At 30.4% G+C, this 26075-nt stretch overlaps 2 protein-coding genes across 2 annotated transcripts; one reads left to right on the top strand and one right to left on the bottom strand.

Moving 5' to 3' along the window:
• Positions 1–3990: 3990 nt before the first annotated feature.
• Positions 3991–5238, top strand: LOC112748538 (ethylene-responsive transcription factor ERF011). Its single transcript, XM_025796769.3, has one exon. It carries the CDS (start codon positions 4470–4472, stop codon positions 4956–4958), a length of 489 nt encoding a protein of 162 aa, XP_025652554.1. The 5' UTR covers positions 3991–4469; the 3' UTR covers positions 4959–5238.
• Positions 5239–6367: 1129 nt separating this feature from the next.
• LOC112748537 (CBS domain-containing protein CBSX1, chloroplastic) lies at positions 6368–9894 on the bottom strand. The gene is made up of 8 exons (XM_025796768.3): positions 9545–9894; positions 9123–9210; positions 8967–9031; positions 8554–8602; positions 8326–8387; positions 6875–6990; positions 6721–6778; positions 6368–6639 (listed from the first exon to the last, which is right to left on the bottom strand). Exons 1-8 carry the CDS (start codon positions 9722–9724, stop codon positions 6565–6567), a joined length of 693 nt encoding a protein of 230 aa, XP_025652553.1. The 5' UTR covers positions 9725–9894; the 3' UTR covers positions 6368–6564.
• Positions 9895–26075: the final 16181 nt, after the last annotated feature.

Below are 26075 nucleotides of genomic sequence, written 5' to 3' on the forward strand. Positions count from 1 at the left end.
CTAGAATGTGGCTCGCAACTTTTGACACCACTATCAAAGCCGCCAAGATCTAAAAAACAAGGCTTCTTGTTTATATGAGATACATACAATAGTAAACACTATTGTTTGTGTTTCGATTTATGTTCTTATTAATTGTTTTCCTTTCTGTCCCAAACCCTAACCCTCATCAACAAGGTTTTTCAGATCTTCAAAGTAATATAATAGATTTAGTTATCCATTCAACAAATTGGAGCTTCAAAATTTAAAGTTGGGTGAATCCAATAGTAGCAACAAACACAAATTTTTCACGTTTTTTTTCTTTATCGCCGAGCCGTTACAAAAACCAAAAGTACTGAGACTGGAAGGAAAATGAGAGAAAAAGAGAAAAAAAAATATTTACAAAATTATTAACAAAAATTTAAAAAACGATCATTTTTTTCGAACAAAATTTATTTTATATAGATATAACTTTAATTTTAATTTTGTATAATTAATATTTTCAGCGTTCGAATATTTTATGATTAGAAATGATTATTTACTCCTCCGTATAATTATTTGTTCGTAGAACCCAATGAATTTTAATATGTTTATTACATTTCTCTCTCAAAACAAACCAAATTAGTAATTTGATCGGTGGAATAAACTATCCCATTTTGGTGGAATCACATAGTTGCTGTATGCTTTGGACAAATCCAATTGAAGTGACACATCGGCAAATTTGAACCTAGCTTCATTAATTAATATAGGAACTAACTTTACTCCACATGACACTACTGTAATAACATTTATGAGATTATGTCAATAATTAAAGAGTAACAAAAGGCGAAATATTAATAAGCAATTAATTAAACCGGCCCTTAATATGATTAGCAGGCCACCAAGCTTTATACTTGGGTGGGCCAATGAAGTATTTAATCTTCCAAAAATACCCTTGTCTATGCAGATGAGAACAGAGGAATTAGAAGTACAAAATGGGGAATGAAGTGATATCGTTATTGCGTGGAGGGAAAGTCAATTGCTAACGGTATCTATCCACCGACCACCGACCTACCCCTCTGCCCACTCACAATTATAATATATTTTTATTTTTATATTTATATATTTATATCAGAGATAATTATGAAAATGAAACAAAATGTTTATCTAAAAGCAGTACCAAATAAAGAATATTTTTTTGGCCAGCCTGATTAATGCCCCCTTTGAATTCCTTCAATTTCACTAACCCGCAAACGACAACACCCAACCCACACCCATTATACCGCTCACCATCATACACCAGATATTTTCATATTTTACTATTTTTATTTACATTATTTAATTTGCCTAATAAATATTTTAGGACATTTATTATTAAGAATATTAAAAGTAAAGTATTTTTAAGTTTCAAGCCTTGGAGGTAAGTTGTAGAATTCAAGAGTATGTTTATAGTTCAAGTAGATTGATGATTAAAATGAAAAGAGTATTTTAGATTTTATATGTCTAAGTATATTTTATTGCAGTAATGAATGAAAAACGAAGAAACTTGAGTTAAAAAGCTAGAATAAGATTTATATTTTTAAAATAGTAAAGTCTTATAAAGTAATTCCAACAAATAAAAAAATAACATATAGTCAAAAGGAACCAATGGTTATTAAAAATATATAGGACTATGGAGAAATCTAAAATTACTTTGGCCACTAATACTAATACGAATGTAATTGAGTCGGGTCAGATTTGAGGAAAACAAGAATTAGTCTAATTAAAATTGATTGGTCCGGATCGAATTAAATCGAGTGGCTGTATCTGAATGGAATCAATTAAATTTATATTGGATTAGTTAGTTCAAATAATTAAGTATCCGATTAAAATTAAATTTGTAAAAAATAGAAACAAAGAAAAATAATTCTATAACAATAAAAATAAAATAAAATAAAAAATTAAATAAATTAGGTAATTGGATTACATAAATTCACTTATATCCCTAGCCCCTAATAGTGAACTAGTCATTGCAATGTTTGATGCACTTACTTTAAAATAGAGTTTTTATTTTATTTTATAAATTTTAATTAAGTGTAATATTTTCAATTAATACAAATTCATATATAACCTGTTCTTCAAATCAGAGAATAATCAATTCGGTTGTAACTTGACTTATAACTTGGACGGGCGTCAAAATAGATCAAGCACAGACCACTCCTACGATAAAGTTTATTAGCCTGTAATGTATGTATATAGACTATATACTGAATACTAATTGTAAAACCTGACCTAGAATACCGTATTACTTAGCTTATCCCAATAGCACAGTCCATGGTCCTTATTTAACTTGCTAAATTACAACAACAACATATAAAAGATCAAATAACATTGTAGCCTAGTAGGATTAAAAATATTATTTAAAATATAAAATATATATTAAAAATAAATTAAATAACACATATATTATAAATATATAATAATTAATTTTAGTATTTGATTTTAATGTATAACTAGCGATAAAAGAATTTATAATAAAATTTAACATTTTTCATAAATTGATGGATAAAGCTTCCATGTGATTCTTACACCATGACGAAATATTTTAGAAATATTTTGTTTAAAAAAGTTAATATAGTGTGAAGTGGTGGGATTCCATTATCCAACAAGAATAAATGAAGTTCATTTTTATAGTATTATATTTTAAATTAAAATATTGGTGGGAAAATTCGTAATGTATGAAGAATTGAAGATATAGTCCAATAATTTATAAAAATACATCGATATTAATTAAATAAATTTAGTTTAAAAAAATATATCATTGGACCGTAAGCTCAAACAATATCTATTCACGGGGAAGGGATTCGATAAAGGAACTATCATCAATCAAGTATTCTTATCATAAATAGGATTTTTTTTGTATTTGCGTCCCTTTTTTCTAGTTTTTCACGAGTTAGATAGAGTAAGTATTAATTGATTGCGAATTTAAATTCTATTTAAGAATTTATCACTGATTAATAAATTATTATATATAAAAAATAAAATTTAACTTTTGATACGTATTTAAATAAATTAATTACTCAATCAATGTAAATTAGTTATATTTACATCTCTTTTGAAGTAGTATAATACATATGAAAATGTCATGATTTCTATTGCAGGTAAAATGTTTAGCATTTTTTAATCAGAAGAAATGAAGAATATAGTAAATTTTTTGTATACATGCATAATTTCAACTTATTTTCAATATGTGATAAATTTTTAAAGGACATTAATTAATCTCTCATTGATTTATGAATATGACGAGCAGGTTTACAATTTTAAAATTTTAAATGCTTACTTATTTGTTAAAGTTTCTAAAAGTAATATAAATTTTATATTGAATAAACTAATTTTGGGTTTCTAATGATTGAATAAAAAAAATTGTTCGAAAATTTGGATAAGTAGTATTTTGAATAATTTAATCATTTAAATTATTTGAAATCTAAAATTATCCTAATTATCCTAAAAACAAATTCAGTATAAATTTGTCTTCTCATATTTTATGTAAGAATCGTGAATTGTCGGTTTATTCATGCATATAATTATTCATTGATCATAGTTTATTAGTTTAAGCCAACGATTTATTACCACAATTTGTACATGATAAATTACTGATATTAATCTTGTTTTTATGGGAGAATATATATCATGAAAACAATTAACGATTTACATATAATATGAGAGGATAAATTTATACTGAATTTATTTTTAGAATAATCAAATAGTTTTGAATTTGAAAGGATTTAATGAGTAAATTACCCAAGTAATTTAAAGGCAATTTTTTGTAAGTCAAATCCATTTTTAAAAGAATTTATTTGTAAATCGGTAAAAACAAGTAAAGTTGACATATTTCTATCGGTTCTTAATTTTAACCCCCTTAGATGAAAATCACATGTTGTTTGTATGTTGGTAATTTACGAGAGAGGTAATGAATGAAGGAAGAAGCATCTGATTTGATTTTGCAGAAGGCGGTTTATTAAGAGAAAGGGTCGGTTCGTGTGATTAGGTGTCACAAATATCAAACGAGGAAAAAGGAAACCCATTCATTCATTAATTAATTAATACGCATAACAAGAAGAAGGTTTTGCTTTGTTTTTATGTCTGAAAGAGAAAACTTATATGTGTATATACAAAATAAAAAAGAAAATAAAAAATAAAGGAGAGTGATTTTGTCGGTGAATTATTATTTACTAAAAAAAAGAAAGAAAGAAATATAAAAAAGCAGGCAGTAGTAGCGAATATATTTATGTCGTAGTTAATTGATCCATGTTCGGTTACAACTTAGAAGTTAGGAGGAGTATAAAACAGAAGAAAGAGAGAGAAAATCGACGTGGAGGTTTACTCAGATGACAACCTTAGTGGGCAAAGTCCCATGAATGCTCTCTCTCTCTCTCTCTTTCTTTCTCTCTCTCTCTCCGTAACCTTCTTCTTCTTCAGCTATTAGCTTTGGCTACCGTGTTTTCTACTCGTTAGGTTTCCAGATTCCAAGAGAGATGGAGGGTGAAGGAGGAGAGAGAGGGACGAGGAAGAGAGTGGCGGAGAGTGGTGGCGGAGAGAGAAGGTATAAAGGGATAAGGATGAGGAAGTGGGGGAAGTGGGTCGCTGAGATTAGAGAACCAAACAAGCGTTCAAGGATTTGGCTCGGTTCATACTCAACCCCTATCGCCGCCGCAAGAGCCTACGACACCGCCGTCTTCTACCTTCGAGGACCCTCCGCCCGCCTCAACTTCCCCGAGCTTCTCGCCGGAGAACCCCCTCCTTCCCTTGTCGGCGCCTGCGACATGTCCGCCGCTTCCATAAGGAAGAAAGCCACCGAGGTCGGCGCCAGAGTCGATGCCCTCCAGGCCGCCACTCTTCACCACCACCACCACTTAGCTGCGCCGCCGCAGGAGCTTATCTCGGGGCGGTCTGGAGATTTTGCGGAGCGGGTTGATTTGAACAAGATACCAGAACCCGAAGATTGTGAATGGGAGATGAATTGAAGAAAAAAAGAAAAGAAGGGTGTTATGGTTTTGTCTTGTTCCTTGTTGCTGCTGTTACGTTGTTCCAACACGCTAACGTGCGCCATGAGAAGGTGGTGTAACGGCGGAGGCAAAAGGATAGTGATTGTTATTGATGAGGCCCAAGGTCCTTTTCGGGTGTGGATTAGTGTAACTCTTTTATCTTTTTCTTCTTCCTTGCTAGTTTCTTTCTTTCTTTTTTCTGAAGAAATTTTGGCGTTGTAAAAATGTTAAAATGTAAATTAAGTAGTGATTAGCCTTCTTCCTTGTTTTAGATTATGATTTATTTTGAATTATTGACAGAGGGTGGCCGGGGGAGTTGGGTGGGGAAAAGGAGAGAGGGGCATGCTAACCACTAAAGTGTGTCATAATAATATGATAAGATTTGATGAGAGAAGGGGGAGTTAGGTATTTTTCTGGTTCAGCACTGTTTTAGCCGAATGAGAAAATGCAAAAATGCTGTGCCCACTCGATAACGATGGATGATGCATGGGGTCGCTCTAATCGGTTTTGTCGTCCAAGCACCATTTCCCTCGCACTCTTGTTGTATCCAATTCCTATATAAATATACATATTAGAAAGCCATGTGTCCATGTGAAAGCAAAATTACAGCTCCTCAACTCAATTCATTCATTCCATTAACAAATTGGCAGACGATTTCTGATTTCACTCTGAGCTGTATCCCATATCCTCTTCGCTAGGATCTATGACTCCTTTTGAGTTGTGGTAGCCAGGGATTAGTCCATGATTAGCGGAGAATTAGAGATTTGCTACTTCTTGTCTTTCTTTCTTTATTATTATTAAGGCAGGCTTTGAGGGTTGTGGTCCTGTGTGGATCAGGATTACATCGTGCTTGACGTAAGTGTGTGATTGATCAATTAAAAAAATCTCATCATCTCAAAAGATGTTAAGATGCATAAGTGTGACTGAATCCGCCAAAAGGAGATTAAAAAAGATTCACACAAAGGCAAAAAGACAAAACTTACAAATTCAATGAGGGAGGGAACAAGACATCTTCCTCCACCTCTATTCTCAGGGAGATTTTGGCTTTATTTTCCCCAACGCAACAGGAAAAGCGCACCGAATACAATTAAAGTAGATTTGTGTTTAGACTGTAGAGTGTAGACTATAACCACCACTGGCTAGACCCTAAGCAATTTCAGTGAATGAATATCTTAGCAATCCAATTACCTAAGTGATGGGCCATCAAGTCTTCGTTTCAGCTCAACCACTAACCCATTTTTAATGTTGCTGTTAAGTTGCATTGTAGGGGTAGATTTTTGTCTTTGACATATTCATGCAAGAGCCAAACTCACACCATCTTCAATGTCATTATCACCTAGGTGTGAATTCGTCTATTGTACTTTTTTAATACAATGGGAACATACCGATGATCAATAATAATAAATAATGATTTCTCTTTAAATATATTGACAATGACAAATGTAAGTCTAGCAGCGAAACAATCTTAAAAGATATACATGCATGCCTAAGCAAAAATTTCAATAATTCTAATAAACGAAGCCAATCTTATGTGAATCACTGCACGAAATCTAGCAATAAATGTATTTTTCCAGTATTCTTGCTATCATGCTTTGTTTTGGTTAGCTTTTTTGAAGTGAAGTGCGGCTCTAACAACATTTCCTCTCGTGATAATTCCCACCTTCAAATTATTCACAGGCATCCTTCAGAAAACAAGGTAAAGAAATAACCAAACAAAATGAATCAGAAGAGCCATACTTACCAGCCTACCCTCGGCATCTACAACCGGAAGCCGTCGAAATTTCGTTTCCAGCAACAATCTAGACATAAATACATTAATTTTTGAAAGTACCAAATTAGTTAAAGCCACATAGGATATCTAAAAATTGAACAAGTACAAAAGAAGGAAGAAGAACCTAGCAGCATCCTCGAGATTAGTTGTTTCCCTAACCACCATGGGTGCAGGGGTCATTAATTCGCCGATGACCTTGCCGTTGGTCTTACTCAGCAGTTTCTGAACCTCATTGAAAGTCTGTATACATACATATACATACACATGATCAAACACCACCCCATAATATTAGCCAAACCTAGGTATCATAAGCTACACAATACTAATAATTTCTGAGCTAATTGTAGTGTTGTACTATAATTTTTGGAATGCTGGTATTACCGCCCATGAGGGTTTGTCCCCCACATTGGAGGTATCATGTATATAAGATAGACAACATTTGAAAATAACAACGGAATGGACAACCCCTGCATTTTTTTGTGGCACTGTGTCTCTGTGGATGCCATATTCTATATGCTATCAACATCTATTCTACTTAGCTTTCCACGAAGATATTATATTTGTTTATTTATTCCCCCTCCCTCTTTCCACATGATCTTTCATTAATAGTGGATTGAGATTGTTGCAAATAAATTAAGCAAATTGAGGCAAACACAGGGAGGAGTTAGGTTAGATGCCTGCAGAGTCAGGGTTTGTTTGGCTTCAGGATAATTTGCACAGATCCCAACAAATAGATCAGGCTTAATAAGAACTAGATATATCAAATATATTACTTGAAACTTCAGAGCAAGAAACATAAAATACGTTCAGCATGTTTAGCCACTCTGAATAAGTAATTTCCGTAAGCAACATATTATATAATATGTATGTTATATTTAGCCAAAAATGAATGAGGGGCTTTTTGATACACAAATGAGAACTTCCCCCATATTAAACCTTTCTTCCTAATTCACGATGAATGTAGCTACATGGATTTAATTAGTAAAGTATAATAATTAGTGCTAGTAATCACAAATCAGTAGTTACTGAAAATGAGATTATATCAGCTTGTTTGAGAACCCAAACCTGCATCAACCCCTCATACTGGGATTAGTAAAAATACGGAAAAAGGGTAGTATGGTAGAAAAGGACAATAGGGAGAAAGAGAGAGTCACACAGAGACCTACACGGCTACACTCACAAATAAACGAATCCTCTGTCCCCTTAATAAACACAAGATTTACTAGTCATTAAAAATTCTTACTCAGCTTGTATGAACTGAGAGAAAATGGAACGTAGCCAAGGTTATAAAGACCTCAATGATGGAGCCGGCGACTACAAAATTTGGTGTGGATTATTTAGGATGCAGGTAAGAAAGCCCAGTTATATTTCATATATGTAATGGTAGTATATACTGATTTTGCTTTTCCAGTTCACAGTAGCCTAGCTCTCCAAGGTCCAAAGTACTTACCGAGTAAACTTAACTTAGTAATCTTAGAAGAAGGAATAAGACTAGCAACTAGTTGCATTGAAGGCCAAAAAATGAATAAGAACAGCATGGATAAACTATCAGAGGAAAAGTAACTTTTAACATACTTTCCAAGAGCTGTCAACTTCAGGAAACATGCTGTTATCTTTTCGCCCATGACCTGCACCACCTGAAACCAGCACCACACACTTCAGGGCCCCGGTTCAGGAACAAGAAAAAAACATCTGGGTGCCAAAACTTCACTGAAATCTGAAAGTTGTTAAATGACTCTCAGACAACACCTACCTGATAATATTATCCATATTATCCGATATTATTTCTTTGAATCAATTTACCTGATATTGAGTCCAGTGCTAACAAGTCATAGTCTGAAACAACACCAACCTGCAGAATATTAAAGAAACTTTAGTTCCGCAATATTTTCCTGAATTAATTGCATCAATTTTTTTTAATAGAAATGAATGCTGTAAGGAACAAAAGCATGTGAGAATATTAACACATTCAATGTTTGTTATATTCACTTGTTCTAAGGAATTATTGCCTCCAAGTTACATCTGCAGAGCAGATGCGGCTATTGTAGTTTTCTTTCAAGCGAGTTTGGCTCCAAATTTTACATTTATAAGTCATAATATTGTGTCTTCTACAAGCTGCTTTAACAGACATTCAATAAAAATAGCAGAGATATAACTATATAAACATATTATCATGTGTTCAAAGTGGCACAATAAAAATGCGTAAGAATACTCACTAAGTTCCAATTATCATCAATGACAGGAAAGCCAGTTATCCTATTCTCAACAAGAATTTCCAGAGCTGTTGGACAATAACATTCAGAAGTTCAAAGGTTAAAAATAAAAAGACAGGCATGAAATGCGATAAAAGTTTAAACTACAAAGAAATATACCTTCATCCACAGTTGTTGTGGGCTTTACCACATGCAACTCCTCTTTCTTTGTCATGAAGTCACCAACTGTGTAATAACCACCTCTTCGCTGCATAACACACCATGTGAAGCTTTCGTTACCATAATCTTCATCATAAATTCATATTAAGGTGGTGTTTTTTTCCCTAACTAAAAAGTTATCAGCCTTGGGTGCGGCAGAAGGTAGCATAATAGCATTAGTATTAACTTAATTAGTTAGTTATATCGGTTATATTTCTGTTATGGTAGGGTGAGTTAGTTACGCCTAGTTAAGTTAGTTAATTTCTGTTATGGTACAGTATGAAGCAATTGCAATTTAAAGTTTAAACAATGCATCAAGCTCTAGTGTTAGTGTAGAGAGTACCAAATTGAATAGAAAGGGGAAGGGAATAAGGGATCCATACCGAATTGGCGGTGAGGGTGCTGTTGGCAGCAGAGGGAGGGGGAAAGTGGCGAAGCCGTGGGAAAAGAAGCGGCAATCGGCGGAAACAAGGGAAAGAAGGTGGCGCGTGAGGTTTGGAAGGGAGGCGGCGCGTGGGTGAGGGAAAAGGAGGAGAAGCGAGTCTAAAAGCCACCGAGTCCATAAATTCTGAGATTGGTTGAATTACTTGAAAATTTGCAACTCACTCTGAAGTCTGAACCCACAAAAGAGAAGAGAGGGGGTTTTGGGTTCAGATATGAGAGCTGAGTGTGTATAATAAGATGCAATTGCAGAAAGATATTGTTTGTGTTGTGTTGTGCGTTATACTTATATGATATCACGCGATGCCAATTTCCCACCTTTTTGTTTTCCCTTTTTTTTTCGCCGTCAGTAAATTGATTTAGTTCGTAAAATTTTTATTTTTTAAAATTTAAAAGTAGGTTATAAAAGATTTGTTTTGACGTTATTTTCGAAAAAAAAAAATTTAATGATATTTTTTTTAAAAAAAATTTATAAAAATAAAAATAATTTTATATTTAGATATTTTATAAAAAAAATTTATTTATTAATTATATTTAAATAAAATAAGATAAAAATATTTTTTATTTATTTGTTATGTAAAAAATAAGAAAAAAATATTTTTAAAAAAATATAAATTGTAATTTTATAAAAAAATATTTTTTTATTTTTCTAATATTTTTATTTGTATTATTAAAAATTTGTCAAAACACACTAAAAATAAAAAAAGATATTTTTTATTGAAAAAATATATGTTTTTTTAAAAGATAGTTTTTTAAAAAGTATAGTATTTATGTTTGGTAAATTAAATTAAAAATTACTTTTAATAAACATAAGTAACAACAATTATATTTGGTAAAATAGTTTTTAAAATTTAAAAATACTATAAAAGAGTTAAATTTAAATATTAGTTAATATATGAGGTTATATTAGATTTTTAAATTTTAAAAAGCACAAACTAACTTTGAAAAGCTCCATCTTAGGGATTAGTTTGGTAAAGCTCTTACTTTTCAAAAGTAGCTTATAAAAGTTAATTTTTAAAAGATGATTTTTTAAAAGTTGTAGCATTTATATTTGGTAAATCAAATTAAAATGAGCTTTTAATAAACACAAGTAACATCAATTACGTTTGGTAAAATAGCTTTTAAAATTTAAAAATACTATAATAGACATAAATGTAATCATTAAATTTGAAAATTAGTTAACATACGAGGTTATATTATACTTTTAAATTTTGAAAAGTACAAGCCAACTTTAAAAAGTTCTTTCTTGGTACTTTTAAAAATACCCCAATCTTTTAAAAGCTGCAATTACAAGCACATGATCTTTTTTATTTACCAAACACAAAATAAAGAGCTTGAACTTTTAAAAAGCACAATCACCTCTTCGAAAAAACTTTACCAAACTAAGCCTAGTTACTTTCCAAAGTACCTCTATCTCTTGAAAATTATAAGCACAAGCATATGATCTTTTTGATTGACCAAACACTTTTGTGGCACAGGATTCGGTGGTCCAGGAACCTTTGGACCACTTAGTGGTCCAAGTAGAAAACATGTTTTTGGAGTTTTTTTATCAATTGCTACGTAGTCTTTGAACTAATTTTAATTACAAATCAACCCCGTATATTTTATTTAATTATAAAAATAGTTTTTTATTTATAAATTATTATTTTATCAATTATCTATTATATTTATTAACAATCAAATACAAAAATAACAACCAATTATATCCTCCATTCATCCTAATAATTTCAATTGATTAAAAAATTAACTTTGATCTTGTTACGTTCGTCCATGGCTTCCAAATCGTGTTTCCTTGAAATTCAATCGATTGGTTTTTCAAAACAATCGATTGAATGATAACTCAATCGATTGGTTTACACTATATCACAAAACAATCGATTGAAAGTTGTAAGGTAGAATGGTAAAAAGCTTAAACCAATCGATTGTTTATACTTTCCAATCGAATGAATGCCTCAAAACAATCGATTGTTGTTGTTACTCAATTGATTGAATTCACGAAAACAACATGGATTTGCCAAATACAATCGATTGGAAAGTGATGACGTTGAAGTTTTAGCCAAATTCAATCGACTGGTAATGTAATCCAATCGATTGGAAGGTGATGAAGTTGAATGTTTTGCCAATTTCAATCGATTGGTAATGGAATATCCATCTATTCAATCAATTGGTAATGTTCTCATTTTTCATAATTCTGTAGGATTTTGCACAATTTATTCTATTCTACTTTTATAAATCACAAATAGGTTGTACAAATCCTCATTAATCCAATTTTTTTTTCAATCACCATCACCATGATCAGGATCTTATTATCTTCTTGCACCAATATCAATGTATTAATATAATAACAATTTTTATCACTTAACTTAAATCATTGATCCTGTAGTTTGGTCTAGTTTAGACGAAGGAAATGTATTTCTACTAGTATTAATTAAATCCGTGAGACGAAATTATTTTGGTAACTAAGTTTAACCAAGTTGGTTCAATAGCTTATTGGTATAATAAAAAACGATTGATTGAGTAGATGGGTACCATTATCAATCGATTGAAATTGGCAAAACATTCAACTTCAATCGATTGAATTTGGCTAAAACTTCAATGTCATTACTTTCCAATCGATTGTATTTGGCAAATCCATGTTGTTTTCGTGAATTCAATCGATTGAATAACAACAACAATCGATTGTTTTGAGGTATTCATTCGATTGGAAAGTATAAACAATCGATTGGTTTAAGCTTTTTACCATTCTACCTTACAACTTTCAATCGATTGTTTTGTGATATAGTGTAAACCAATCGATTGAATGTCAAGGAAACACGATTTGGAAGCCATGGACGAACGTAACGAGATCAAAGTTAATTTTTTAATTAATTGGAATTATTAGGATGAATGGAGGATATAATTGGTTGTTATTTTTGTATTTGATTGTTAATAAATATAATAGATAATTGATAAAATAATAATTTATAAATAAAAAACTATTTTTATAATTAAATAAAATATATGAGGTTGATTTGTAATTAAAATTAGTTCAAAGACTACGTAGCAATTGATAAAAAAACTCCAAAAACATGTTTTCTACTTGGATCACTAAGGGTGTGTTTGGCAAACACGTTGGGGAAGAGAGAAGCACGTTTGAGCTTCTTGAAAGCTTCATTTTTATGTTTGGCCATTTTTATTTTCCTGAACGCAGAATTGATTCTGCTTCTGAACGCACGTTCAGGAGAAGCTAAAATTTGTAGCTTATGCGTTTCACGTTCATGGTTGCTTATTGTCTTTGGAAAATTAGGTGAAAATTTTATTTCTTTTTTACCAATCCTACCCTTCATTTTCTTCTATAAAAAGGATACCACTAACTATTACCTTCACAATAATTCTTTATAGTTTTTCCTACTTCTTCATAGTTCTTAGTTACAATTTTTTTTTCATTAAAATAGTTCAAATTTATTTTAATCACTAGCAAATTAAATATTTTAATTTTTTTATTATTTTAATACTCATTTTCATATTTAAATTTTTATGTTTTTATTGTATTTTTTACTTATATTTTTTTATTTATATGATAAATATTTTTATATTATTTGTGTAGTGTTTTGATTTCTCATGTTATGTTTTTATAAGTTTTTTTTATTATTTACTATACTATTTTTTATAGATATATTTTTTATTAAATCTTTTTTTAATTTTTGTTTGGCTTTGTTCATATAATTATTTATTTATTTTATTGTATTTCTTTTATTCATATGACAAATGTTGTTGACCTTTTTTTAAAGATATTTTTATTATTTTTTTTCATATGAATTCTTTTTTTTCTATCATTTCCTGCATTATATTTATGTTGTGTATGAATTTTTTTTATTTTTTATTTGATTTTATTCATACGAATTTTATTTACTTTTTATTGTATTTTTTTGTTCATATGATATATGTTGTTGATTTTATGGAATTTTTATTATTTCTTATCTGTATGATTTTTTTCTATTTTTTGACGTACTCTATTTTTGTTTTGTATTAACTTTTTTATTTTTTATTATGACTTTATAAAATTTGTAATTATAATTATTATATACTACATTTATTATCAAAATTTTGTATAATATAAATTATCTATGATCATATAAAAAAGGACAAAATAAATAAAAAATTAATTATAAGTAACAATAAAGCCATAAATAATGAAAATTTATAGTCCAAAATAATACTAAATTAAAGAGTACTAATAGTACTAGAAAAATTATAGAATATTTTCTTTTTGTTTGATATTATAAAATTTATAGTACTCTCTTTCATTTTTTTTATTGTATTTATTTTATTTATATGATAAATATTTTTTATATTATTTTTGTTAGTATTCTGATTTTGCATACATATAAAAAAATTATTTAAATTGATGTCTCTTTTAGTAATTTTTTATCTAAAAGTGATTTTGAGCAGTATAATCCAAACAATATTTGTTTTACTATAATCAATTTTGATATAAAGATTGCCAAACATAAATCACGTTAACCCAAACTTACTTTTCATCAAAATCAATTTTACAAAATCAATTTTATGCAAACTGCAATCCAAACACACACTAAGTGGTCCAAAGGTTCCTGGACCACCGAATTCTGTGCCCACTTTTGTGTACCTCTTCAAAAAAACTTTACCAACCTAAGTAAATTATGCTTTTTTTCAACTTTCAAATATTTTATTATTTTTTTCTCACCGAATTTTTTAATCCGGGACTAATCTAACATATCTAAATTCTATTTAAAAATTTATTGTTGGTCAATAAATAATTGTATTCATAAAATGAAATTAAAATCTTTAACATTTGCTTAAACGAATAAAAAAATTGATTAGTCAACTCAAGTTAGTTAAATATTTTATTAGTTATTGGTTAGTTAATAAGAATATGTCCTCTTGATTTTTTTTCTTTAATTATTTAATAAAATATTATCTCTTACTTTACATTTTAAAGTTAGACAAAAAAATATTAAATGATAAAAAATTATACTTTACTAAATAATTAAAACATAATTAAGAGAATCCACTCTATTCGTTACTTTGTACTCCTTTATACGCACTTTAACTATTTTATATATTTTTTCCATTACTAAATGGCTAAGTACTTGTTTGAGTGTGTTAAGTTGATAAATTTTAAAATTGACTAAATAATATTTTTTAATATGTTTGATAAATTTTTAATAGTAAAAATAATAAAAATATTAAAAATATTTTTTTGAAAAACTAAAATTTATATTTTTTTAAAAGATTTTTTTTAAAAAATTATATAATAAATAAACAAAATATACTTTTTTATTATTATACCTAAACATAATTGACAAATAAAAAGATTTTTTTATATGAAATATCTAAACATAAAATTATTTTTACTTTTTTATACAATTAAAAAAAAATTAACTCGAAAAAAATCTTTTTAAAAACTCATTTAAACAAGTCCCAATTCTATAGTATTTATTATTTCGTATTTAATTTTTCTCTAACTTATTTTTATAATAAATTTTAAATATTTAAACATAATTTATTTTTATATTTTTTAAATTAAATATTAATTTTTAATTTTTTTTGATAAATTACATATTATTTTTAGAGCCCATAAAAATCACCTTTCTAAACTTCCTTAAATATCTACTTAAATAAATATCTCATTGAACTCTTGGCTTCGTTCGCAGTTGCCACAAATGTGTAAATATCATTAGTACTAGTACTATAGTATCTGCCGTCAGTTATCCATCCATTCATTTTGATCTCTCGACTATGACATTGTTACTATTATTAGCTTGTTCTTAAATGTCTTTTCTTTATTAATTGTTTTAGCATAAAGTAAATTTAGGAACAGAAATAAATAATCATATTGGAAAAATTTCAAGTGTACTGGAGAATATCAGTGTTTCAATTATTTTAACCGTTGATTTCAATTAGTATATATTATATATTTTTTTATAATTCAGATCAACGGTTAAACCCCGGTGTTCCCCATACACTTGAAACTCTTCCACTGATATTACAACATAACTGTAGTTGGTTTCTGTGGAAACTAATAATAAATACCACACAATTGGCCCATTGTCAATAATGCATTTCACAGTCTAGAATTCTAGATAAAAATCCCATGACTTAGACAAAAACACACAACTATACTCTCTTTTTGGAAGAAAAACATAACAAGGTTACACGGTTACACCCATGCAAAGGATGCCTCTAAGGAGACCCAAGCCCAAGACCATTAATTTGGGCCTGAAGAAGGCAGCATTGTATCGTGTGTACTTGAGCAATCCCCAAGACCCATAAGACTTTAATACTACAATCATGGAGAACAATATTACTTTGCTCTTTAATGGGCCTTGGGGAGTCTGTATCACATAGTACACCCACTAGCATATTCACATGTCAAAGTGTCAATGTTATGGAGGTCCATTACACACAAAAAGAAAAAAGCAAAAAGAAAAATGGTATGGAATTAGTCACAACTCACAACTCACAGGTTGATCATGCTCAAACAAGTGGCATTAGTGTAATTCAAATTGACACCTCTAGGCTTTAGCTACCGTATTAGTCATTACTCATTATGATATTAATTTATCTTATCTAGATTATTTTTTATTAATATATAGTAGATGTAGACCCAGTTATTATAATTAATTATAATGAGAATATATAAAGAGTACATAAAAAATACATTAAAAAATTTTGTTAATTAGTTATCTTTTATGTACTTTCATTATAATTAATTATAATAACTGGATTTATATCTACTATTAATAAAAGATAATTTAGGTAATAAGTTATTCCAAAAACATATAACAAATTTTATTTTATTTTTATCTATATTCTGTGAAAACATGATAGCAGGAGATGCAAACCTACCTAGTGGTTGCAACCTATCCTATAGACAAGTAGCTCATGCAACAAGGTTTCATTAAGCAATGTGTCGGTAAAGCCCAATTGATAAGCACCTTTTCCTAATTGTCTACATAATGAGTGTCTATGTTTCTCTCACTCCACTCATAGAATTAGTGCCAACTAGCAGCAGACAAAATTGTTGTCCAAGTTGCTACTTGAATATAATTATCACTATCCTATGATAGGCGATACTTGATAATTGCCCCTTCTCATCTTTTTCCAGTGTGCATAAAATATCATTTAGGTTCAAATGCATTGTATTTGCCTGCATACTTTAAACATTATGATTAATTATATTCAACCGATGCACTGAGTGTAGTATAGTAGAGTAGACGAGACCAAAAATATAAAGGATAAAGCACAAGCGTATCACTTCATTAGTGGTAACTTTCTAAGCCAACTAAACTAACATGATCCCCTATTTTGTCCTTCGTGGGAATCCAGTCATAGACACGAGAAGTCTCTTGTAGAAACAGTGCTTCTCACTTCTCACTAATGCTACACATGTATAGTCTTTGGAAGAAAAATACAGACTTAAAAAAAAAGACAAATATTAAGAGATAAAAACTAAATTAAAATTTTGTATTGTGTTTGGTATAAAATATATAATACTAAATTATATCTATATATTCTATTGGTAAAAGTAGGTGCTGTGGTGATGTAAAGAACTAGGGATAGAATTGAGATGAAGCCGAAGAAGTGAGGATGATTGATACTTGATAGAATAAAATGAAAATTTGAAAAGTTAGATAATGATATTTTTAAAAATAAATACTATTAAAGTTTTATTTTTCGTAGAATTTCAGTTTTCTCTGTCTCTATATTCTAAAGATATTAAAAAATTAAAATTTTATATTTTAAAATTAAAATTTTAATTTTAATCTCTAATCACTAAATACAATACTAAATTCTAGTCTCACCATTTTAATTTCATATCTAAAAACAAACACTACCATATACAATCATTCTACTTACAAATGTTTATTATTTATGTTGGAGGGGATATTTTCAAACTGGAATTATTATTATGCCTTCAAAAGAAACCATGGCAATGGAAACTGGGCTACAAACCTCAACTTTTGCGTTGGTTTGATAGGGCCCATTAATTGAATTGGTTTACAAATTAGAAAAGATTTGCTAAACCTTAGTACTAAAACACCCCGCCAAAAAAAACACACAGACAGACCCCAAAAAAGCCCCTTAAATAATCATTCTCTCAACCTAGGTACCCAATAATAATTAAAAAAAATGAATAAATACTTAATTTGGTATTCGAAATTTAAACGGTACATTAATTAAATTTCTGACTTTATAAACTAACTACGTTTCTTAAACGAAAAATAGATGAAACCAACTCCAAATCAGCAAAAAATGGAATAACTTAATTAATTATATAGTAATTAATTATATTTATTTATAATTTAAAATATTAGTTATTAAATATTTCACCACATTTAAATTAGGAGGAGATACATTCAATATTATTGCAACGTGAATCACGGAAACTGATTCAATTAACTTCCGTCTCTTCACCCTCATTTTCTCTCCAAATGCCTAAAACATAATAAATCAGAAAACAGATTCAGAACCATCCAATTTATAAAGAAAAGAAACATCCTAATACCTAGCATAAACACCATCCACGTAGAGGTTTTGGATTCACCCAAAGACATTTGGCTGGTTTTTGGCTAGAACCATCTTAGTTCCCTAACATTATTGCATTAAAAAATATGAGTCTCCATTCATTTCCAAATAAACTGTCGTTACCAGAATCACCACCACTATTTATTTTTTATCTCCGTTATCAACACTGCCGTATCCTCATTCACTCCTACCACCACCATTATTATCATTTTATTTTTATTTTCATCATCAATTATACCATGTTCTCACCCATTTTACCATCTCATTCAATTTACCCTTATTTTTTTCAGATCTGTGACTCATCGTCATCTATTCTTGCATCCTCACGTTCACTAACGCCCGTTTGGTTGGTGTCCATGTCCATCAGAAATATGAACACGGTGACACATATATATTGTTTGTTTAATGAGACACAAAATTATTATAGACACGGTGACACACACATGGACACAAAATACATTTTTTTGTGTCTCACCTTTAACCTGTGACACAAATTTGAGACACAGACACAGTTTTTTATTTTCACTTTTATCCCTGTTATCTTTTTTTATTTTCATTTATACCCTTCTCCTTTTAACCCTAATTCACTTCTTTTTCTCTTCTTTCTCACCTTCTTCCTCCATGCCTCTCACCCCAACCACCGCCTCACCTTCTCTATCCCTCTCCACTGCCTCTATTCCTTTGTCCTTTTTTGCCGCCTCTTCTTCTCCTCCTCTTTCTCCTCCTCCTCTTCTCCACTGCCTCAACTATTCTCTCCCTCCCTGGATCCCTCATCTTTGAGCCTCATTATGCTTAGATTCATCGCTACCTCTACTTTGCATCTGTTTTTACCAAATCCACCGCCGCCACCTCTATCGTGCCTCCCTCTCTCTCTCTCAATATGCCTCATAAATCTACCTTGGTCTCTCCGACTCTTCTAATTTCGCCTCCGCTTCTCTTTTACAATTCCTCCGCCTCTCTTCTTCGTTGCCAGATCCATTTAGTTCTCTGTTTTTTTTAATTCATATATTATTATTTTTTATTTAAATATTGATTGAAAATTGTGTTTATATATTAAATTAGATTGAATATGAATTTTTAATTTATTCTGTGTTTGTTATTAGTAATAGTTGTAATTTATATTGAAATGGTGGTAGAGAGGTGGTTATGGTGGTTTTAATGGTGGTAATTTGAACTGAAATAATGGTAAAGAGGTGGTGTTGATGGTTTGTGGCAGGAATGACATTGTCATTTTGTTAGAATGGTAAATTGTAAATAATGTTATGTCCTTTAGTACCAAACAAGTTCTCAAATTTCATGTCTCATTGTGTCTATGTCATTTTGTGTATTTGTGTTTGTGTCTTATTTATCTCCACCCACTAACCAAACGAAGCCTAACCACCTCTATTTCACTGTCTCATCCTCACTCCCACATCACCATTATCACATCTCTCTCTCTCTCTCTCTCTCTCTCTCTCTCTCTCTCTCTCTCTCTCTCTCTCTCTCTCTCTCTCTCTCTCTCTCTCTCTCTCTCTCTCTCTCTCTCTCTCTCTCTATATATATATATATATATATATAGACACACACACACACATGGGAGTGAAAGGAATGGAGTCACGATAGCATTAGAATAAAAAAATCTTCAAAGAGGAGGACACGACATGCAGTCGGGCAAGAGACTAAAGGGACTTCCAACGTAGATTAGGGGTCACTGACTGTTAGGATTTGGTTGAATTAGTCCCACATTGCTTAGGATAGTAAATGGAGTGGGTGGCCTAGGCTATAAATATGAGGCTAAGTTTTCCATATTTTTTGCACCAGTCAGAAACACTTTAAGCTTGTATCTGATTTTTCTTTTCCTCTGTACTCTTTGATTAGAGAGTGTTGTGAGGTGTAGTTAGATATTTGCTTTGAGAGAGTGTGGGTGTACTGGAGTGCCGGTGTTAGAGAGAAATAAGTCTATGTGTTGTAACAATTTTCACATAGTGATATTCTCTGGTTGTCATTTGACAACGGCCGTGGTTTTTTCTCCGGTAATTGGAGTTTCCACGTTAAATTCTTGTGTTGTGATTGTGTCTATTTTATTTCTCTATCAAAGGTGTTTTCTCAAGGGAGAATGGTGTCTTATTCCCAACAAGTGGTATCAGAGCTTCGGTTTGGTGGGATTTATTCTTAGTATGCTCTGTGGTTGCAGCTTAGTCTGACCTTCCACATCAGAAAAGAATTTTGTCCTGTGGCTTGAGGTTGATCTTTGGTTGCTGTTGTTGTTGCTGGAAGGCAGTGTGACACTGTGAGAGTGCAGTTTGGAAAGGTTCTGGCTAAGGAAAGACTTGGTATTTAAGTGTGTCCATTGTGACCCACCTCTCTTTCCTGGGGGCCTTTCCTAGTGCACGGTCTATGGTTGAGTTATACTATTCCAGTATACGGTTGCAACAATGTCAGGATATTCAAGTGCTGTGAAGCTTGAAATAGAGAAATTTGATGGAAGAATCAATTTTGGCTTGTGGCAAATACAAGTCAAGGATGTGTTGATACAATCAGGTTTGCACAAGGCGTTGAAGGAGAAGATCTCTGGTTGCTCTCTCTATGAGAGAAGATGATGTTCTCTAGAAGACAAGAAGTATCCTCATAGTATTACCGCACTGCCATAGATAAGGATAAGTTGTGGCAATCAGGTCCACAATTGCACACGGGCATTGGTTGGCGTTGAGATGCAAGGTGTGTGGCGGAGTTAGGTCGATGGCTGAAGAACTTCCAGGAAAAGCCAATTTGGAAGTTGCACCATGAATTTTCAGCAAGGTTTCGATCTGTACCAAAGCGAAATTCTTGGAGTGGTCTAATTCCAAGTGAGTATACTTTCATGGTGGAGTATGATAGTTCTCTGAACTATGATTGTCGGTATAGACAATGGCAGCAAATAATTGTCGGTGTTGACAATGGAAGCTGAAGATGTGTGACTATTTCAATCAAGGTGGAGATTGTTAGGATTTGGTTGAATTAGTCCCACATTGATTAGGATAGCAAATGGAGTGGGTGGCCTAGGCTATAAATATGAGGCTAAGTTCTCCATATTTTTTGCACCAGTCAGAAACACTTTAAGCTTGTATCTGATTTTTCTTTTCCTCTGTACTCTTTGATTAGAGAGTATTGTGAGGTGTAGTTAGATATTTGCTTTGAGAGAGTGTGGGTGTACGGGAGTGCCGGTGTTAGAGAGAAAGAAGTCTATGTGTTGTAACAATTTTTACATAGTGATATTCTCTGGTTGTCATTTGACAACGGCCGTAGTTTTTTCTCCGGTAATTGGAGTTTTCACGTTAAATTCTTGTGTTGTGATTGTGTCTATTTTATTTCTCTGTCAAAGGTGTTTTCTCAAGGGGGAATGGTGTCTTATTCCCAACACTGACAAAGATGATACTCAAGTTCTTTAAATCAGGAGAGGCGCGACGATGGCCTTGTGTGGCAACGCCCATGTGACAGCAACCATGGCTTCGAGGGATGGTCAGGAGCACGGAACGTGAGGCGCAGTCTCGACGTCTTGCAACATGCGGTGAAGGAGTCTCTGGTGGCAATGACTTTTTGGAATGAAGTGTTCATGGAAAAAAGAAAGGAGAGATAGAAACTCCGGGTCTTAGCAAGGGTGGGATGGATTTTAAGCGGTCTTTTTTTGAATAATGTCGTTTTTATATTGTCAAGCTGAAACTTAACAGTATATATTAGCATTTAGTACTGTTAAGACGACAATTTATTCGAGGACAAACGGAGATTCTCATTTTTTCAATTTAATAGATGTAGTTGGTCAATTATAAAAGTAAAAATTTAATTAATTCACAGTTTAAATTTTAGAGACTAAATTAAATATTTATTCAAATAAAAATTCTGTTGTGTGGTGGAAAAAATTCATTGCTATACAATTATATTAGATTTTTTTTATTTGTACAATGTATTGCATCTTGTGAATTAAGAAAACAAAATTATATTTAAAAAATTGTATATGAAATAATAATCAAATATAGAATTAATCAAGATGATTAAGTTTAAGAAAAATACTTGATGAACAAATTATTTTTATAATTAAATTCAACTAATTTTTTTATATGATTTTTTTTAACTGATTTTTATCGTGTTAATAAATTATTAAATCAACTTAATTAAATTTAATTACTAAAAAAATTTGATGCAATATCATCATAAATCTTTAGTTTTATTGTTAATGGTTTTGGATTTAAATTTTACGATAAAAACATTCACAAAGAAAAAGTCAAAATGTAAGTGGAAAATCAAAGAGATTGATTTTAAAAACCCCAATTCTCTTTATAGTTTATGCATAGGATTAAATATCAATCATAATAATATTTTATATAATATAGAGAATTATTTTTACAACAATATATCATCATTATATTATGATATGATGAAGTACTAATATTTTATATGTATAAAGAATAGAATACAAAATATTCACATGATTCACGTTGTATCTAGGTAAGAGAGAAAATAAAATATTATCATGTGGGGCCGGCAAGGAACCATCTGGATTTGATCACAGTACATATAATTATAAGATTCGATTTGCACCGTTGGATGCATAAATGAGCTTTCAAGGGGATGGCCCGGGCCCGGGCCCGCATGATAGATGAGTCACGGCCTACTAGGCTATGGACTATGCTCAATCTCTCACGTTAGATCTCTAGATAAAAATTTAACGATTTCTACAAATAACGTGGTCAACTAAATAAATTAAATTAAATTGCTCTAATAATTAATTTATTAATCTATTTAAACAAATTATATAAATACTGTAAAATAATGTGAGATACTAAAAAAACACATGGTTAACTAAATAAGAATATAAACGATTTATATTTATCAAGTAAGTAGCTCTTTTGTATATTTAAATAAGTAATAGAAATTTAAAATTTAAACTTTAATTTTTTTTTTTTAACAAAAGAGCTCAACACGTTAAGTGGAGCAACAATGTCTCTAACAGTTTTAAACCAAGGTACAAAAGTAAAAAAATTAGCGCCTACAAACAATCCCTTGTGTCATCTCCGACATTGCCATTAACAACAAAAGGGATCCAAATTACATCAATCCCTATAACTGATAAAAAATCTGTGGAACACCTCTTCTATTCCAGAATTCTTGTTATTAAAAATCTGCTCATTCCTCTCTAGCCAGACATTTCAAATAACTGTAAAAAAAACATATGAACCACTTATTCCGCTTTTCTTTTCTGTTGACAACTCCTGTCCAACTCTCAAAATGTTCTTTCAACGAATCTGGGATAGTCCATTGCCGTCCAAGGTCAGATAGCCAAGCACCCCACACTTGCCAGATAAATTCGCAACCAAGAAACAAGTGATAGATGTGTTCAACATCTTTCTTGCACATATACACACATGTGATCACCCTCGCTAAGAATTCCCAGCCTAAACAACCTTTCTTTGGTATTCACTCTACTTATCAGAACAAACCAGACAAACAACTTCACTCGTGGCAAAACCAATCCTTTCCATACTGTTTTAGTGAAACTGTAGCTAGATATGTCCTCCGGAATTGTTTCTGCTTGTATCATCTGTACAAAAGAGTTAGTTAAAAATATCCCTTGTTTGTCAAACTTCCAAAAATGTTACATTAAATCAAGGATTTAATTTTTGTATACTGAGTATAAAAAAAAAATATTCAGGCGTTAAATTATATATTATCAAATAAAAAAACTAACTTATATTTATTGTTTAAAAATGCAAATTGAAATTTTATAACCATGTAATTCACTGTATAAGTAAGTGTATACTTGTGTGGAAAGATATGTACTAAATTAATTAAATTTAATCTATGTTTCCATAATTTAGCGGTTATTTATCCTATAATTATTTGAGACTAAAATCATGCTTCAACTCGTATTGTTTTTTAATTTGGATTTTTTTTTTATTATAGAATACGGAATTTCAAGATTTGAAAATCAAACTAATCATTAAACTAGTAGGGTTAGAGATTTAATTATTCAAAAATTCAATCAAAATTTAATTATAATTAATTGAATATAATAAAATAATATATTTATACATAAAATATATAATTTATCAAAAAATATTTATTATTTTAAATCAATTAACTATTATATAAAACAGCATTAATTCAAACCATTTTTTAGAAGCATGTGAATTTCCTTTTCTAGAGGTGACACAGGGTGAATGAGATTCACTTAAAGTATTGAGTAGTGTTCATATATATATGAACCGGATCCATATTCTCTCTATATATGACCTTCATGAGAGAGGATCGGATCTTATGAAAGATTTTACAACTTGTCATCGTCCTCTCTCATGAATCATCGATCAAATCCCAAAATCTTTCAAACTCTTTTCTAAAAAAATAAAATAAAAAAGCTATGACATGAAAGGGAATAATATATCATCTCATAGGATTCCCCGGTAGGTTTGCCTTTCTAAAATTGACAAATTATCACATAATTGTCGCAAAATGGATATTCCTACATATGGGAACTACACATGAAACCATATACCATACCACATATATAGCTAAATCTATATCTCAAAAATATTTTAGGTATTCCAAAAATATAATATTCTAATCATTTTTGTCATTCATTTTAATTTTAAAAAAATATGTAATATATACTAATTAAAATCGATAACTAAAATCATCATAAACACTAGTATTTCGGAAACATTTGAAAATTTTTCTCTATATGACTATATCTATATCCTTAAACATTTTGCATTCGCTAATGTTTAATGAATGAACACGTTACCAATCGCATATGTTCCTTTTTGCACTTTGTTACGCAAAATTATATGCTGCCGCAATGCATTTATGTTTCGTGTGTACTAATTCCATACCTAATCAAATGAATCATTTATTATTCCGATTGCACCTAAATACAATGAACTTTGTAACATTTCTCGTTCATATTTTGAGGCACGAGATTGTACTCTAGGCTCTGTATGCTTCAGGCATATCTCATAGCCACATGAACATTGAGCTTTAATTAACTACACTATATAGAGAATAGGAAGAGTTTTAAGTGTACCAGAAATATCGATGTTTCAATTGTTTTAACCGTTGATCTGAATTATAAAAAATATATATAATATATATTAATTAAAATCAACAGTTAAAATAACTGGAATACTGGTATTTTTAATACACTTAAAATTTTTCTTATAAAATAAAGAAATATTAGGCATTATCAAAATTATTAATTATTAATTTAATTTTTTTAATTTAATTTTTTTAATTCAGTAATTTAATAATATATTTTATTTTATACTTTTAAAAATTAATAATTAACTACTAACAAAAAATAATAAATTCTGATGGTTCCTAGTATTTTCAAACAATAATAATCATCATTGCCATGACTTACGAAAAGTCAGAAGTTGGAACCCCAAAAATAAATGAGAAGTTCGTAATTTAGTTTTAAATTCAATAATTTAGTCACGTTCAATTAAGTCACGGCTTACTTCTTGCAATGGGGAATGCATTTAAAAAGTGTTTATATCTATTTTGGAATATGGCAATTGATACAAGATTTCGAAGAATCACATAACTTTATCATTTAACACGCCTCAAAGAAGGGTCAATGTTATGTGAATAATTGAATCAGCTATGTAACTATTAATTTTTTAGTTCACAGAACATATGTTAGTTCACTCAAAAACTCTTCTCACACGTTTCGTTTCAAGGATTGTTTGATCGGATATTATGAGAAATATTGGATAAAAATAACTAGTTTTGACAATTATACGATACACATACGTATATTTTGAATTTGTTATCGTGTTTAATGGTCAAAACTAGTTTTTAAGGTAAAATTTTTGTTGTATTAATACTATCACAAGCGAACAAAATTGAACAAGAATTTAATGCAACTAACTAGTACTGCTGATGAGATTTCTTATTTATTAAGAGTTTAACTAA

The sequence above is a fragment of the Arachis hypogaea genome, chromosome 15 (assembly GCF_003086295.3).
Source record: "Arachis hypogaea cultivar Tifrunner chromosome 15, arahy.Tifrunner.gnm2.J5K5, whole genome shotgun sequence".
Classification (NCBI taxonomy): domain Eukaryota; kingdom Viridiplantae; phylum Streptophyta; class Magnoliopsida; order Fabales; family Fabaceae; genus Arachis; species Arachis hypogaea.